Here is a 16,804-nt window from a genome sequence, read left to right as displayed (position 1 = left end):
AGATAATATACTTTTAAGAACTTTCATAAGTAGAAGGAAAGCCTTTTAATTAAAAAAAAAGTTTAACAAGTGAAGTATATGATTAAAGAGAGAAAACCAATAAAGTGCTAGCAGGAACTTGACAATTAAAGTTGTTCCTCTCTACCTCTAACAAAAGCAAAACCCTACCTGTGTGAATTAGCTGCTTTGCTCCTACAATCTCCCAAAACTTTTCATCTGAAACCCATCCTTTTCTGTCTTCCCCTTTTTACTCTTCTGTTGTCTATGTTGTTTGTCCATCCATCGGCTGACAGTGTCTTTACATCCAAAATGCAAAGCAGACAGATGGGCGCCTCAGGAAAGAACATGACTAAGAGCACCAGCATCGGCGGGGACATGTACACGCTAGAGAAGAACGATGGCAGCCAGTCTGACACAGCAGTGGGCACTGTGGGCACTAGTGGCAAAAAACGACGCTCCAGTATCGGCGCAAAGATGGTAGCGATTGTGGGTCTGTCACGAAAAAGCCGCAGCACTTCTCAACTCAGCCAAACTGGTAGGAATCAGATTTTTTTAGTTTGTGATTTAAATATGTATAATATATATATATTACAATGTAGTCATTTGAATGTAATGCTGCAGTTGCCTAATTAACAGTATTCTAGGGGAAAAGAGGAGAGTGGAAACTTTTTACCTGGCTGAACATTTATCAAACTGTTTTGTTTCTTTAGCAAAGATCCTCCTACCGATTGGACTGTGGCTTGTGTTTTTATGCTTACTAAAGCACACCTAATGCAGTAATCCTTTCCTTTTCAGGAACCAATGTGAGTTGTGCTTATGTTTTGGGGATTGTTATTAATGATTTGTGAAGGATCACTGAAATGCAGTTGCAGAATTGTCTGTCTTTTGTTATAAACATTCTTTGTATATTTCAGTCCTCTTTTTCTCACATTTGAACTTGCAAAATTTATTTGATGTGGAACAGTTTTCATTACCAAGAAGGTATCTTATATTTTATTGGATTAGTATAACCATTTTATTGATCAGTATTTCCCTTCTTTTCAATTTGCATTTGTCATTGCTTTTTACATTTACCAGTTAAAATTCAATACCGAAATGTTCTACATAAATAGGGATAGAGTTATATTCTGACTTAATACCAGGACATCCAGAATCAGTGTTAGGTACTTTGTTTATTTCACACCTTACATCTGGAAAAAATCATTTATATATAATTCACTCTGAAAAGCTGTCATTAGCAATTAAGGAATTTGAGTAAAACTACTGTTTCTTACAAAGGAAATTGGATATTTTATATTAAAATGTGTGTGTGTAGTATGCAGTATATAGTGTATGCTTATTAATATTCATACAAAAGTAGTGTGTTATGTTGGTATGTGGTTTATACTAAATACAGTAAAAAACAGCTCACTCTCTTCTGTTCATACATGCATGGAGAAATTATTATTTATTATTTGTATTATGGTAGCACCTAGAATTCCCAACTGAGATCAGACCCCCATTGTACTAAGCACTGTTTAGAGATGCAATTAGAGACAGTCCCTGCCCTGAAGAGTTCATAATCTACATAGAAATTACAGACAAAGGGAAGGAGAGAAGGAATATAACAGAGTGAACAATGGAATGATTTCCAGGTGTCACAAATTTTTGTTGTTTTGTTTGTAAACTTTTTTGGATGGTGTTTGTTGGGAGTGGATTAGCTGAACTGAGAAAGGGGGAACAATGGAATTGAGCGGGGACAATGAAGGGAGGGGATAGGAAAAAACAGAATATGCGGGAGGAGAGGAGCATGGAGTGAGGTTTAATGAAGAGACTGTGGAAGTTGGGAGGCTGTTGTACCAAACAGCCCAATCATCAGAGGGGAAAACATAGTCAGAGTGAAAGCTGTAAAAACAGTCAGACACTGGTGATATCATCAGCACCCTAAGATCCCTGCTGCAGTTAGTTGTCTCAGCTGCTGCCAGCTCAGTTTCTGGCTGCAGAAACTGCAGTGCTGTCTGATGTTTCTCTCTTCCCCAAGCTCACATGTCTGAGTGGGAAAGGATGGGGTTACAAAGGTGCCACCTTATGGAAGCTCTCCCTTGCACAATTCTGGGAAACCTCTAACTGGGTGTGCAGTTTGCCCATGGCTAGATGCATGTCCACCTAGACATGGTGTGCAAGCAAATCAAGGATTTGCACATGCAATAATGTTCTTGTAATGTAAAAGTGCAGATGTGTGTGGATTTCAGAGCTGAAAATAAGGTGCTATATGCTTAGGGATAGTCTGTCAGGACTCCCTTACTATGAGAGGCATCAAATGATTTCAGGATGGATGTTCAGTTCATACTATATTGTTCTCTTGGAAGAGTTGGAAGATTGCCATAGCCTGGATCCAAAGTAAGACAGGATCAGACTAAATATCATGTTGAGATATTTGTGTGGCACAATATTTTTAATATGAAGTATCTCCATCACTACTTTTTAAAATCAGTTGGTCGCTATTTTGTATCCTGTAGTTATAAACAAAAACTAGGGGTAAAATTTTCAGAGTTGCCTCATTGAAGTAGGAGCCTGACTGCCATTGATTTTCCTGAACTGAGAAGCAGGTGGTATTTTAAATAATCCCCAAATATAAACAAATTCATTTCACTATTAGAGTTGTGAAAGAAACCAATTAAAGACAGTACAGTAATGACAGACAGGCAGACTTTTGCTCAGCTTTTCCCCTTATGTAGTTGGAGTGAGGGCCTAAGTTAAGAACAGATTGTTAAACTTTTCAAATTTAATTTACTTACAGGTAAGTTCCATCTATTTTATCCACTGGGTCATTTTCTAGTCCTTAGACTATAAGACCTAATGACAAAACACGAAACGTGCTGTAAATTACTTGTAAGTAAATTTTAGTATAACTAGGAAGCAATGGATACTATTAAAATAGCAAAGCACTATCATGACATAGAAACTGCCTGAAATAAAGGGAGTAGGAAATTAATTTCCAGCAATACCAACATAGTTCAATGGGTATCATGCTTAAGCTGTCAGCTAAGCGTTTCTTAAATTGGTATGCCAAGGCTGAAACAACAATTATGAAATAACAATACAACATTTGTTGAAATTGCCATCACACTTACAAGTACTTAACTTTTACTGTCCAAAACATGTTGGCCAATTTAAGTCGTTACATAGCGGTATATTAGTGTCGCTATAAAATTGCCTTCTGATGCCTGCCAGTTATATGTTGTAGTTGTCTTTGTTTATATTTAATGGCTAAAAACTGTTACAGAATGTGGCTTTGTTTAAAAAGCTGAGTTCATCTCATGACCGTTTTTGTGGCTATGAGTCAAACATCCTGTATATTCGTAATATAATTCGATAAAAGAGCTAATTTCTATTGTCATTTGAATTTAACTTTGTGTTACAGGCAAATTTAATGCATTCTTTGTTGTTAGCAGATGTAGAATTGGCAAATTTCGACTCTAGGGATGAATAAATTAATGTACTCTGTATTCTAATCTTTAACATTTGTTTAATGCATTCAGATGTTTTTGTTATTGTTTATTTTTGAGTCCCAAAATTATGTTAGATACACATGAAAACAGTCCCTGCCCTGAAAAGATTAATTCACCAAGACATAACAAGTGAGTGAACAGATCAACAAGAGGGAAGAAAAGGGGGCAAGGAGACAATAACAATATCATATTGCTACTCGATAAAGCATGTACACATCATAATCTTTATGGTTCTGTGTGTGTGTGTGTGTGTGTGTGTGTCTCCCAATAGGCTTTGTAGCAGATGTGAGTACTCAGGAAGGATTTGAATGTGGCAAGGCAGGTGGCTTCATGAATAGGTTGGAGAAGGGAATTCCAAGCATGGAAGAAGGCACAGAGATGTCTGAGGTTGTCAAGGCTACATCGTAGGTTAAGTGGAGAGGGCAGGGGGCAACATTAAAGTAGAGCAGATCTAGGATGAAGCCATGAAGGCTAAAGCACGCAGAGAGGACTGAATTTGATTTAAAATGTTTTGCTATATTTAGTTTTAAAGTGACTTTTCAGTGCTCCTGAAAGGTGCTATCTTGATAGTTTGACAGCACTGGAAACCTATCTCCACAGAACAAATACAACACAGGGACTATGCTTCTTCATACTCCCCTACTTCAGACATATTCTGAAGATCCACCTTCAGTCATGAAAGGACATATTTGTCAACAGGCTACTTTGATCCTTGGCCTTTTTGCTGAGATTGTCAACCAAAGTGCCAGATGTTAATTGAACTAAATACATCAGAGGACACCACAAAGCGTAGTGATCCTGTAGTAGATTTACAATGATTTTGTAAAAGCGATGTTGCAGTAAGTTTACAATAGGATTCTATTTTTTCTTGGTCTCCAATTTATCTATTTTGAATAAATGAATTGTTTCTATCTAATTAGATTGTGATATCATCTACGTCTTTATACCATCCCCATAGTATCTGAGTGCTTCATAACAATGAAATTAATTCCCTCCTGTGGAGTACCACTTCCCAAAGTCTGAAGTTGGATTTAGCCCAGATTTTAACCACTGATTGGCATGGCTACATTGGTGCTCAATGCCATCCCAAAGTGTAGACAAAGCAAGCTGAAATGTACGTAAGTGGAATTCACACTGGTGTCAAGCCAGGGTAAGTTGTCTACATTAGGCATTTGCATTAATGCAGCTCCTCCATTGGCTGACAACAGGGCCAATTCCCCACGTGGACAAGCTTTATGAGTTTTTCAGGGAATATCTAATCTTTCTTTTTCACTGGCATTTTTAGGTGGGAAATGCCTATAACAGACAACTAAATATTCCACATAGTGAAAAGGCCTAATTCACTTATGCACCATTTTCAGGCCCTCCCATTCAACAGAAGGGGCATTGATTAAGGTTGCCAGGCATCCGGTTTTTAAACGGAACGCCCAGTCGAAAGGGAACCTGGCTGTTCCAGTCAGCGCCACTGACCGGCCTGTTAAAAGTCCAGTCAGCAGTGCAGTGGGGGCCCGGAGCTAAGGCAGGCTCCCTGCCTGCCCTAGTTCCGCGCGGAGCCTGGAAGTGGCTGACAAATTCCTGCAGCCCCTATGCGCTGGGTTAGCCAGGAGCTGGGAGGCTCCATGCACTGCCCCCGCCCGAGTGCCGGTCCTGCAGCTCCCATTGGCTGGGAACCGCAGCCAATGGGTGCTGCGGCAGGTGGGACCTGCGGGCACTGTGGTAAGCACCGCTGGGACCCTGCACTCCCTTCTGCACCCCAGCCCCCTGCTCCAGCCCAGAGTCCCCTTCTGCACACCAAAACCCTTAGCCCCGGCCCCACCCCCAGCCAGAGCCCTCATCCCCCCAACCCCTAACGCAGCCCACAGCCCCCTCCTACACCCCAAACCCTTCATTCCTGGCCCTACCCCAAGCCAGAGCCCTCACCCCCCTGCACCCCAATTTCCTGCCCCAGTCTAGAGCTCCCCACCTGCACCCCAAACCTCTCATCCCTGGCCCCACCCCAAAGCCTGCACCTCCAGCCCAGAGCCCATACCCCCTCTTATCCCAACCCCCTCCCCCAGCCTAATGAAAGTGAGTGAGGGTGGGGAAGAGCGAGCGACGGAGGAAGCGGGGAGGGAGTGAGTGAGGGTGGGGCCTTGGAGAAGGGGCAGGGCATGGGCAGGGCCTTGGAGAAGGGAAGGCAGTGGACCGGGCAAGGGTGTTCGGTTTTGTGTGATTAGAAAGTTGACAACCCTGGCGCTGGTCATGATGATAACAAAAACTTTACCACCCCTAGGATGGTAAATCTAGAAGATGGGATTTGGGTTTGTGCAGAACTATTCCTATTGTCTTCTCCTTTCTCCGACTGATTGTCCAATCAGAGGATGTGAGGTGTGCGGAAGAAGGGGGAAGAAATAATGGGGAGGGAATAGTTATCTAACAAGGCACTGTAAGTTTTCCCAATAGGTCATATGAAACTGTGCTATAGCTAAACAGAAAAGGAGTACTTGTGGCACCTTAGAGACTAACAAATTTATTTGAGCGTAAGCTTTCGCGAGCTACAACTCACTTCATTGGATGCATTCAGTGGAAAATACAGGGGGGAGATTTATATACATAGATAACATGAAACAATGGGTGTTACCATACACACTGTAACGAGAGTGATCACTTAAGGTGAGCTATTACCAGCAGGAGAGCGGTGGGGGGGGGGAGTGGACGAGCCAGAAGAATACCCAGAAGTCACCTACTACAGGAGAGGCCCAACAAAGAAAATAACAGAATGCCACTAGCCATCACCTTCAGCCCCCAACTAAAACCTCTCCAACGCATCATCAAGGATCTACAACCTATCCTGAAGGATGACCCATCACTCTCACAGATCTTGGAAGACAGGCCAGTCCTTGCTTACAGACAGACCCCCAACCTGAAGCAAATACTCACCAGCAACCACACACCACACAACAAAAACACTAACCCAGGAACCTATCCTTGCAACAAAGCCCATTGCCAACTGTGTCCACATATCTATTCAGGGGACACCATCATAGGGCCTAATCACATCAGCCACACTATCAGAGGCTCGTTCACCTGCACATCTACCAATGTGATAGATGCCATCATGTGCCAGCAATGCCCCTCTGCCATGTACATTGTTCAAACTGAACAGTCTCTACGTAAAAGAATAAATGGACACAAATCAGACGCCAAGAATTATAACATTCAAAAACCAGTTGGAGAACACTTCAATCTCTTTGGTCACTCGATTACAGACCTAAAAGTGGCAATTCTTCAACAAAAAAACTTCAAAAACAGACTCCAACTAGAGACTGCTGAATTGGAATTAATTTGCAAACTGGATATAATTAACTTAAGCTTGAATAGAGACTGGGAGTGGATGGGTCATTACACAAAGTAAAACTATTTCCCCATGTTTATTACCCCCCACCCCCCACTGTTCCTCAGACGTTCTTGTCAACTGCTGGAAATGGCCCACCTTGATTATCACTACAAAAGGTTTTTCCCCGCCTCCCGCTCTCCTGCTGGTAATAGCTCACCTTAAGTAATCCCTCTCGTTACATTGTTTATGGTAACACCCATTGTTTCATGTTATCTATGTATATAAATCTCCCCATTGTATTTTCCACTGAATGCATCCAGTGAAGTGAGCTGTAGCTCACGAAAGCTTATGCTCAAATAAATTTGTTAGTCTCTAAAGTGCCACAAGTACTCCTTTTCTTTTTGCGAATACAGACTAACATGGCTGCTACTCTGAAACCTGTACCTAAACAATTCTTCTTCTCCTTGGTACTTACACCCTTCAAATACTTGTAGTCATTATTTAGCTATGCTGTACAGTTTGAGTTGTTTAGACTTTCATTCTAAATCAGTCCCTTCCTAGGCCCTTAGTAACTATTTGTAAGCTTATTGTTGATGTTTTTCTGATGTTGAATTGGCCCAGAACTGTCTGTATATATTGTATTACTTTTAAGCCAACCTTTGAACTTTGAATAATTTAAGCACTATATCCAAATGTACAGACACTCTTTCCTTAACCTGTGTATTATATAATTTTAACATTAAGTTTATTAAAGAACTCGCTACTATATAAAAGAACTATTCCTAACAAGTACTTGACATAGTGCCTCTGTGTATACAGACCAAACTCAGACTGAATTTTTGCCAACATATTATATTGCAAGCTCATATTCAATTTGCTGTCTTCTGCTTTACTGCTTTCCAAGTATCAGCCTCCCACTGAACCTCTGTTAGATTTCTTTCCCCAGGATGAATTTTTGCATCTCATGAGTAGTTCTGTTGTCTTCTGTCTTTAGATCTCATCTCTCTAACTCCCCTTACTTTTATGTCCTCATTTGTACTTGCAGTACCTCCCAAGTACGTGGGTTCTGAGTGTTCTATGTGCCGTTACCTCTTTTGCAATATCATTATTAAATACTTTAAATAAAACAAGGCAAAACACTTATCCCAGTGCATATCTCCTCTCCACCCAACTTGACATGGTACCTTTTATTATCATCTTTTGTGTGTGGTCTTTTGACCAGTTTGTCCTTTATTATCTAATGCTGTTTGTTTACAGTTTTGTTATTCTCTAAGTGCTTGCTCCTACAGAAGCTGAATGCCTTCAGGTAGGTTCTGAGAGTACTGAATTGCCAATAAGGGCTTTCAGACTGGTCTTCCAGCTACCTTCATCACTACTGATCATAAGGTGTTGCTGATATTTTATGACCTACCTGACGTGGACAGATTGCTACAGAATGATTCTGCACATTTCTTTCTGATTGTTCCTTGAGAGTGATGTTGGGTAATTGCTAGTTCCTCCACACAAGGGTTTTCATCTGTGAGGTGCTGCATAGATTAGTCCTATCACTTCTACAACATCCATCAAAGGAGACTGAGAAAATATGGGTTGCAGCGTAATCTGTTTGCTGATAACACCCAATTCTGTTTCTCCTATTCTGACCTAGGCACTGTTATTTCTAGGCTTTCTCAATGCCTGGCAGAAGTTAGAAGTTGAAAGAAAGCCAGCTGGCTATAGCTTGGCATGGGAAAGTTGGAGGTGTTGCTGATGGGCAGGGAAAATTGCTTTGAGGGCCTGGCAAAATCTATAGCATCTCCATCAGCTGCAAGTATCTGTTTGGCCTTTCTCCATATGGTCCACAATCTGGGGCCTTACAAGAATCCTATCTGCGTGTAGACTGTGTTACTTTCAGTCATATGTGGATTTTTCACTGATCATCCACTCTTTGTAAGTACTTGGCTGGACTCATGCTCTCTATTCAGAAGTTGTGGGTAGGTGAGAATGTAATGCCCACCTAGATGCTAGAGACCGGACATTTTTGTTATTAGGCCTGGCCCTCTTAAACTTGCATCATCCAGAAATACAATTAAGCATGAACCCTGGTCATATTTAGAAAGAGCTGTCACCTTTTTCCATAGGTCTTCCCACTGATCAAACAATGACATCTTGGGTTCATATTCTAAGGGCAGAAGGGACCATCATTTCGTCTGAGCTCCTGTATATCACCGGCCACTAATGTCATCAAATTAGCCCTGTATTGAGCCCAGTATTTTGTGTTTTACTAAAGTAAATCTAGTTCCTACTTCACTGATCAGATTAAAAGATGTGGGATGTTGGCATCAGGCAACATGGAACCTAATTTTCCAGGATGGTAGTGCACACAACTCTCTTTGAAGCACCCCTTAAAATCAGGACCATGGTGTTTTGTTGCTCTGATTTGGCTTTTTAATAACTTAGTTGAAGCATTGTAAAAACACACAGATACCATGGTGATACACACTCTTTACATGCTGGCAATAAACTTATCAGCTATCGGGGTTCGATGTTAAGTGAGTCAAGATGTCAGATAACCAGGCTTAGTGGATTTATTTAGCAAAAGTAAAATCAGCATCATACAGAAAGGTCAATATGTTACCAATCTGGAGAACAGTCTTTTAGTGGTTACATCTTCACTCGGTTCCAAATTATGAGCTCAATTTTGCTCATATTTACACTCCCATTGTTTGTGACAGGTAGAACATTCCACGGATTCAATAGACCTTACACACCTTTTCTTATCAAGGTTTTGTATACAACATTCCAAAGGTCAGTAAACCATAGAGCAGAGGTCCCCAAACTATGGGGCGCACCCCACTAGAGGGGCACAGAGGAACATTCAGGAGGCACGGTGCGGGTCTGGGTAGTGACGGAGCATTACCCAGCCCTGCTCAGCTTCCAGCTCTGCTATGGCCCAGCCGCGGCCCCAGTGCCTGGCCCTGCCCCGAGCCTTGGCACCTGGCCATGGCTCCATTCCTGGCCCCAGCCCTGCTCCTGTCCTGCTCCCAGCTGCAGCCACAGCTTCCACCCCCTTACCTCTGTCTGTGTTTCCTCCACCAGAGCTGTGGCCCCACTCCTGGCCCCGGCTCAGGGAGGCGGTGGTGGTGCGGACACGGGTAAGGTGGGGACAGGACCCTGAAAAGTTTGATCACCACTGCCATAGAGACATCTACACTAACTGTACCAAGCATACAATTCATATTTGGCAAACCTCAACAGAATGTACTACTTGCTTAAGACAAATTCTGCATTTTCAAAGAACAAAGGTTACAACAATTTATCTCTTAGTACGTTTTGACAAACTTAGCATAAGTAAAAAGTATTATAGGAGATTTTAAGAAGCTCAATACACTGACAAACTTCAGAGTTGAGGCTCTCAGAATTAAACCTGGTTGCAAACAGAACTTTCCTACGGAAAATTTCTACTTTTTGTCCCCCTCCCAAAAAATCAAAAACATAAAACCAGATATTTTTTGTCTGAAAGCTTCCAAAAAATGAAGAAAACAAATAATCCAATATTTGCAAGGAAAGTGAACCCTTTACATGCAAATTTTCATTTAGTGAAAAACCCAATTTTATGTCAGAAATATTGATGGATAATTTTCAACCAGCCATACTCAGAATCAGGGCCAGCTCTAGGTTTTTTGCCACCCGAAGCAAAAAAGTTTTTGGCTGTCCCTCCTTTTTGGCTGAAATGCCGCCCCTGAAATGTGCCGCCTCTGGAAATGTGCCCATAGGCGCTGACTCTGTGGGTGCTCCGGGGCTGGAGCACCCCCGGGGAAAAATTGGTGGGTGCTTTGGTCCCACCGGCAGCTCCCCACCCCAGCTCACCTCCGCCTCTGCCTCCTTCCCTGAGTGCACTGCCGCCGCTCTGCTTCTCCCCCCGTCCCAGGCTTGCTGTGAAACAGCTGCTTCAGGAGAAGCAGAGAAGCAGTGCGCTCAGGGGAGGAGGCAGAGGAGGAACGGAGGTGAGCTGGGGCAGGGAGCAGTTCCTCTGTCCCCCGTTGAGGGTTACTTCTTGCAGCTCTCCCCGTGCGCTCTCCCGCCCCAGCTCACCTCTGCTCTGCCTCCTCCCCTGAGCACGCCACCGCTTCACTTCTCCCCCATCCCTCCCAGGCTTGCCGTGCAAAACAGCTGTTTCACATGGCAAGCCTGGGAGGGAGGGGGGAGGAGGCGAAATGCAGCACGCCCCGGGGAGGAGGCAGGCCCGGAGATTTGGGGAAGGGGTTGGAATGGGGGCGGGGAAGGGGCGGAGTTGGGGCAGGGCCAGGGGTGGGGGGTCGCGAGCACCCACCAGTTCCGGGTAAAGTCGGCACCTATGAATGTGCCGTCCCTGGAAATGTGCCGCCCCAAGCACGTGGTTGCTTTGCTGGTGCCTAGAGCCGGTCCTGCTCAGAATCCAACAGTTCCTTTGTCCGTGAAGATTACTTCTCTGAATATCTGTAATAGTTTAACTAGAAATTCAAGTAAGACTTATCAGTTAGTATCTTTTTAAAGATTGGTCCAACGTTATTTTTTTCCAGGCCTCTAGTATCACCTTGACTCTCTGTAAGTTTTCAAAGACATTTGCTAATGGTTCATTGAGTTCATTAGTGAATATCTTAAAACTCTGGATTCATAATGTCTGGGCCTGCTGCTTTGTGAATGAGTGTGTGTGTGAGTGTTCAGTTTTTTCCAAGTATTACTCTACCTACTTTTCATTACCAACTCCTGTCTACAGTCAATATTTTCATTCATTCTTAATTTCAATGCCACCTTTTTTAATGTTCTTGTTAAAAACAGATTTAACAGTGTTGCCTTTTAACATTATTGCTATTGTTCCTCCATGTGCACTGCTTCTCCATTATAGGAATGTTCTCACAAGGGGTTTGTGCTCATCTTGTTTATTCTCAAGCCTCCGCAGGAAAGGGGGTGTAAGGGCTTGGGGGGATATTTTGGGGAAATAGGAACTCCAAGTGGTCCTTTCCCTCTAAAACACTTGGTGGTGGTAGCGTTTCATCTAATCCAAGGGCAAAGACTTTGTGCCTTGGGGAAGTTTTAACCTAAGCTGGTAGAAATAAGCTTAGGGGGTCTTTCATGAGGGTCCCCACATATGTACCCCGGAGTTCAGAGTGGGGAAGGAACCTTGACAACTTTCTTGCAAGTTTAGAAAGATTTCTTACACTACATGCCATATCCTGAAGGATATGTATCTATTTTAGGTACTTATATGCCCCCCATCACTGAATTAAATGAGCACTTCACAATCTTTAATATATGAATCCTCACAGCACCCCTGTTTGATAGAGAAGCACTATTATCCCCATTTTACTGATGGGAAACTGAAGCACAGAGAGCTCCAAGGTCACACAGAAAACCTGTGGTGGAGCAGGGAATTGAACTCAGGTATCCCAAGACCAATAGGCCAGGACCAATCTTATTCAGTTGTTATTCAGACAGAATGCCCACTGAAGAAAGTTAGTAATGTGGCCCTGACAGTCTTTCAAATTAGAATATTAGTGGTACTAGTCTGGGTATGTTTTTGTAAATACAGCATTGTGTGCATGCTACACTGATCCACCATGAGAAGGAGATCTATTTATTGCCCCACAAACAGTCCTCATCGCTGGGGTCATGACCTCAGAGTAGATCAAGAGGGGAAGATAATGAGTACAAAATCAACATACCCCTATTTTTTTTTAATTATCCTAATGATTAGAAGTAGTTGCTAGGGCCTAGGATGAGAGAACTGGAGGGAAGGAGAAGAACCCTCTTTCAGCTACTGCTGCCCTCCACGGCAGATCTTCACTTCTCCCATAGCCTCTGTACCGTATTCAAATCCTGAGTTTAAAGATGGAGTGGAACTTTCTCAAGGGCAGCTGCCTGGGCCTCATGGCCCATGCTGCTCAAAAGCACTCAGCCCCACAGTTGATCAAATGCCATCCTTAAATGGTACATTCCCCAAGAGATTAGGATAGTTTGGGGTGGAGGGAGAAGAAAGAAGGGTCTAGGTTGTTACTCCCCATCCAGCTCACAAGCACACATCCTAGCAGCACCCAGTTCTAAGCACCCCCACCAAACACTAATCTTCCCACTCTCCGCATCTAGCATTCTTCCCAGTCCCCAACCAGCAATATCTAGCATCATCACCAAGCACATCCACCCACCACCAGTCTCATCTGGCATGCCTCAACAAACACTCCACCACCACCACTACCCAGTACACCTCCCCTGATAGATGTCCAGCAGCACACATCCTATGTGTATGTTTATTTTTTAAATGGCACATGGTATAACCATTCATATATTTAACATGCACCTTATACGTTCTCTGCATATATTTACTATAGTTAAAACCAATTTCAATGAAGATGCATCTTCAAATTATTGTGGCAATCTAGTATTATTGTTATTCTCATTCTGTTCTAGAGGGACAGAGAGATTAAGTGATTTACTCAAGCTCACACAGCAAGTCTGAAAATGGTACCCAAAACTCTTGACTCCCAGTCCGACGCTTCAGCCACCTTTTCACAAAGTATTTCATTTGGCAGCTTAGATGGAACATAATATCATAATCAGTATTTGGACATGCAGTATAAGCGAATGTGGCTACTGAAGCCTTGTTATTAGCATTACATATTTTATTGTGATCTCCATGTTATCCCTAAAATACAAAAATAAAACCATCTTTATTTCTGTGTCAATATTAGAAGTAGCTTACATTGCAATCTAATAAGTGCTCAGATAAGTGCTGCATGCAACCTGGAGGGAGCAGGATGGGTTGCATGGAGGAAGTATTTGAAGGAGGCACAAGGAAGTCAGTCTGTAGGAATGTTGAACTCCAGTTGACCAGCTGTTTAAATAGTTGCTTTAATAAAGAACCATTTTAGTTGAATAAAAAAGGAGTTCTCCGAATCTCTTACCTAGCATGGTATATTAAATACTGTAAGTTCCTAGACAGAGCAATAGTCAACATACTGATACAGAGCTTGATGTTCCCAAAGGGTCTTCTAGTGTAGTCCTTACTCCTGAGTGGAATCCCATTCACTTTAATTAGACTTTTATGCAAGAAAGTGTCTGTTCAGGACTGTAGTTTCCAGCACTGAAACTCCTGCTCATGTTCCCAAATTCAGCTAAACAATACAAATAAATATTTTAGGCTACAGCTTGTTTAAAATTAGTTAAAGTTAAAAATTTAATTTAAAAACTACAAATAGTCATCAAGCCGACTATCCACAGCTGAAAATTTTAAAGGTCAGGGGCATATATGCTCTGCATATAGTCATGATGAACTTCATGAACAGATAAATCAGCAGCAGACAGGATGTGGTACCACAGTAAAGCATGGTAAATTCTTTAAAATAAGATGAATTGAGTTAATGTAATATCTTAAATACACTCACAAACATTTAAAAATTAATACAGTATTTAATTAGAAGCTAGTGCATATTTATCAATACAAGTAAAGTGTGAGACGTTATTTAGTCAATGTTAAATCTTGGCATAGGCAGTTTGAATTAGTTCAGTTGTAGCCAGTGTGTGTTCTGGGCTGGAAGGACTCCAAAGAGAGAGTTGTGCAAATCCATCTGAAATGTAACAAAGGCCTAGATAAGCAATGCTGTGGTCTCCTGGGAGCAGTAATAACACAAACTTGCAATGCATAGGAAATGATAAATTGCCAACCTACTTAACCCTGCTGACCAAGCTCATCAAAAGTAACTTGCCAGTGCAACATTAGGACTCAGGAAACTCTGAGAGATCTGGGAGCTAACCTAACTGAAACAACTAGTAAGCACTGACCTTCTTTTCAGTTGATCATAGGACACGGCACTGTATGTGCAGTAAATATGAGTGACATTTGAGCACATATACATAAGACCTGAGACAGTGCCAGACTGTCCCGTGTGTAAAAGGAAATTGAACAATAGCCAAAAGGAAGTTGATGACAGTACAGAAAATATGAAAACGAACAGAGGAGGATACTTCTTTGTATACTTATTGGTTTCAATATGTGCTTAAAGAATAACTGCAGTTTATTTTTAGAAAGTTTGTTACATTGTCTACTTGTACAAATGTGCAAATTCAGTGTGTTATTCCATAACTGTTAATAGATTTAACAAACATTTAATATCACTGAATATACAGGAAACATCCAGTTTCCTGATGTGATTTGTGACAAAGCAATGCATAAAAGAGACTGCAGAGTTTTTCAGTTCCTTTAACCCTTAGGAACTGAGCTAATGGTTGGATGACACTTGGGAACTAGCTAATTTTGGCAGGTTGTGAGAAGGTGGCTAATGTGTGCAGGCCAAGGTATGAGACAGGATATCTTCCAGTGGAGAAACAAGGTGAGTGAGGACTGGCTTTAACCCTGAGTCCCATACTACCTGACTACTACAAGAAACAGACCACCCCTGTGTGTTTGATGCATCCCACTTTCCCTGGAAGTGACCTTAGAATCAGTCCCTAGGGTAAAAACAGATTATTTTGGGAATTTGAGGCAATGAGCCAGAGAGGAACAATATGGAGGCCAGCAACCTACAAGTGGGGTTGGTGACAGTGAATTGGCCCCCAAGTGTAGCAAGTAGGTCGGATATTTACGTAAGGAGGTCAGAGGTAGAAGGTGTGCCATGTTGTAGCTGAGATGCAAGTCAGAAGGGACAGCAGCTGTAGAAGGTGGTGAGACTCCAGTTGGACAAAGAGAATCTGTTTATCTGATGCCATCCACCCTGTGTAATCATTTACACCAGTGAAAGATCTGTGTAAAGTACTACCATTCTGACCTGGTAACATTTCAAAACAGGTTTTACTTTTTACAAATATTCCTGTTAAATTATGAAAGTCATAATGATACTTATGAAATTATACCAATGAAATACTGGTTTGTAAAAAGGAAAATAAGATCAATGCATTGCAAATAAAAAAAAGTTGACTTACTTTTGTGTCCTACATAGTGCATGCAAAGAAGCACTTCCGTTATAGTCGGTTACTTTTACACAGCTTTTCAGGAGACCCAGCATGCAAACTTAGCAAAACTAGACAGAAGCCTTTTGCAATTTTAATTTGTCAAATATGTAAACGTATTTTATGTTCTTTATAGCACTTGGGCATGAGGGAAGTGAGAATGGTTATTTAGATGAAGAGGATGTAGACTGTGGGATGAGGGACCCAGAGGGAGGAATCCTAGGAACAGTGAAGCATTCAGGAGAAGGCTTGAGCTGAATTTTATCTTACTGTAACTTTCTGCGCTAATAATGCCAAACTGCAGGAAACTGGAAAGTTTGGGCCCTGTATAATAGTTGTTGCTCTGATATTTTTAGTTATGATGATATCTGTCCTGAATAAAATATACAGTATATCTGGATCCCATTTCACAATCATTGAAATAATTGAAGGGAATCAGTCAATTACTGGGCACAGTCATGTCCTGGATCTTAAATTTCTCATCTCAAATTTATATGAGACTTTAGATTTTGTAAAAACAAGCTTTTACCAAATGCGCATCAGAAATGTTTCTGTGTTCTTTCCTTTCCCATCCTCCCCTCTCCCCCATTTCCAGCTGACACGGTTGTTTTTAAACAAATGTTTGTTTACTGTCCTGCCAGGTTAGCAATGGTAACACTGAAACTGAAAGTGAGTCTGATTTCAATCGACTGTCATTGTCCAAAATGAGAGAAATTAAAAAAAAACAAAAACAACCCAGAGTTTACATACGGAAAAGCAAATTGGATTTTATAATCTAAACTGTTGTTGGTAACATAGGTACAATAATATAAGGCTGAAGAGTTGGTCAGTAGGTTTCCGGTATAGGGTGGTGTTGATGTGACCATCGCTTATTAGAACCGTAGTGTCCAGGAAGTGGATCTCTTTTGTGGACTGGTCCAGGCTGAGGTTGATGGTGGGATGGAAATTGTTGAAATCATGGTGGAATTCCTCAAGGGCTTCTTTTCCATGGGTCCAGATGATGAAGATGTCATCAATATAGCGAAGTAGAGTAGGGGCA

At 41.8% G+C, this 16,804-nt stretch overlaps 1 protein-coding gene across 37 annotated transcripts in view; it reads left to right on the top strand.

The window, feature by feature from the left end:
- RIMS2 (regulating synaptic membrane exocytosis 2) overlaps positions 1–16,804 on the top strand; it is a 740,891-nt gene that overhangs the window by 669,897 nt on the left and 54,190 nt on the right. For 16 of the 37 annotated variants that reach the window (XM_077808869.1, XM_077808868.1, XM_077808874.1 and 13 more), the window contains one exon: positions 294–535. The exons of the other annotated variants lie outside the window; for them this stretch is intronic. In XM_077808869.1, coding sequence (XP_077664995.1) covers positions 294–535 — 242 coding nt within the window. The remainder of the gene's footprint in view (positions 1–293; positions 536–16,804) is intronic. 37 annotated transcript variants of the gene reach the window in all.

Source organism: Eretmochelys imbricata, chromosome 2 (genome assembly GCF_965152235.1).
Source record: "Eretmochelys imbricata isolate rEreImb1 chromosome 2, rEreImb1.hap1, whole genome shotgun sequence".
Classification (NCBI taxonomy): Eukaryota; Metazoa; Chordata; order Testudines; family Cheloniidae; genus Eretmochelys; species Eretmochelys imbricata.
This window is presented reverse-complemented; position numbering and strand designations above follow the sequence as displayed.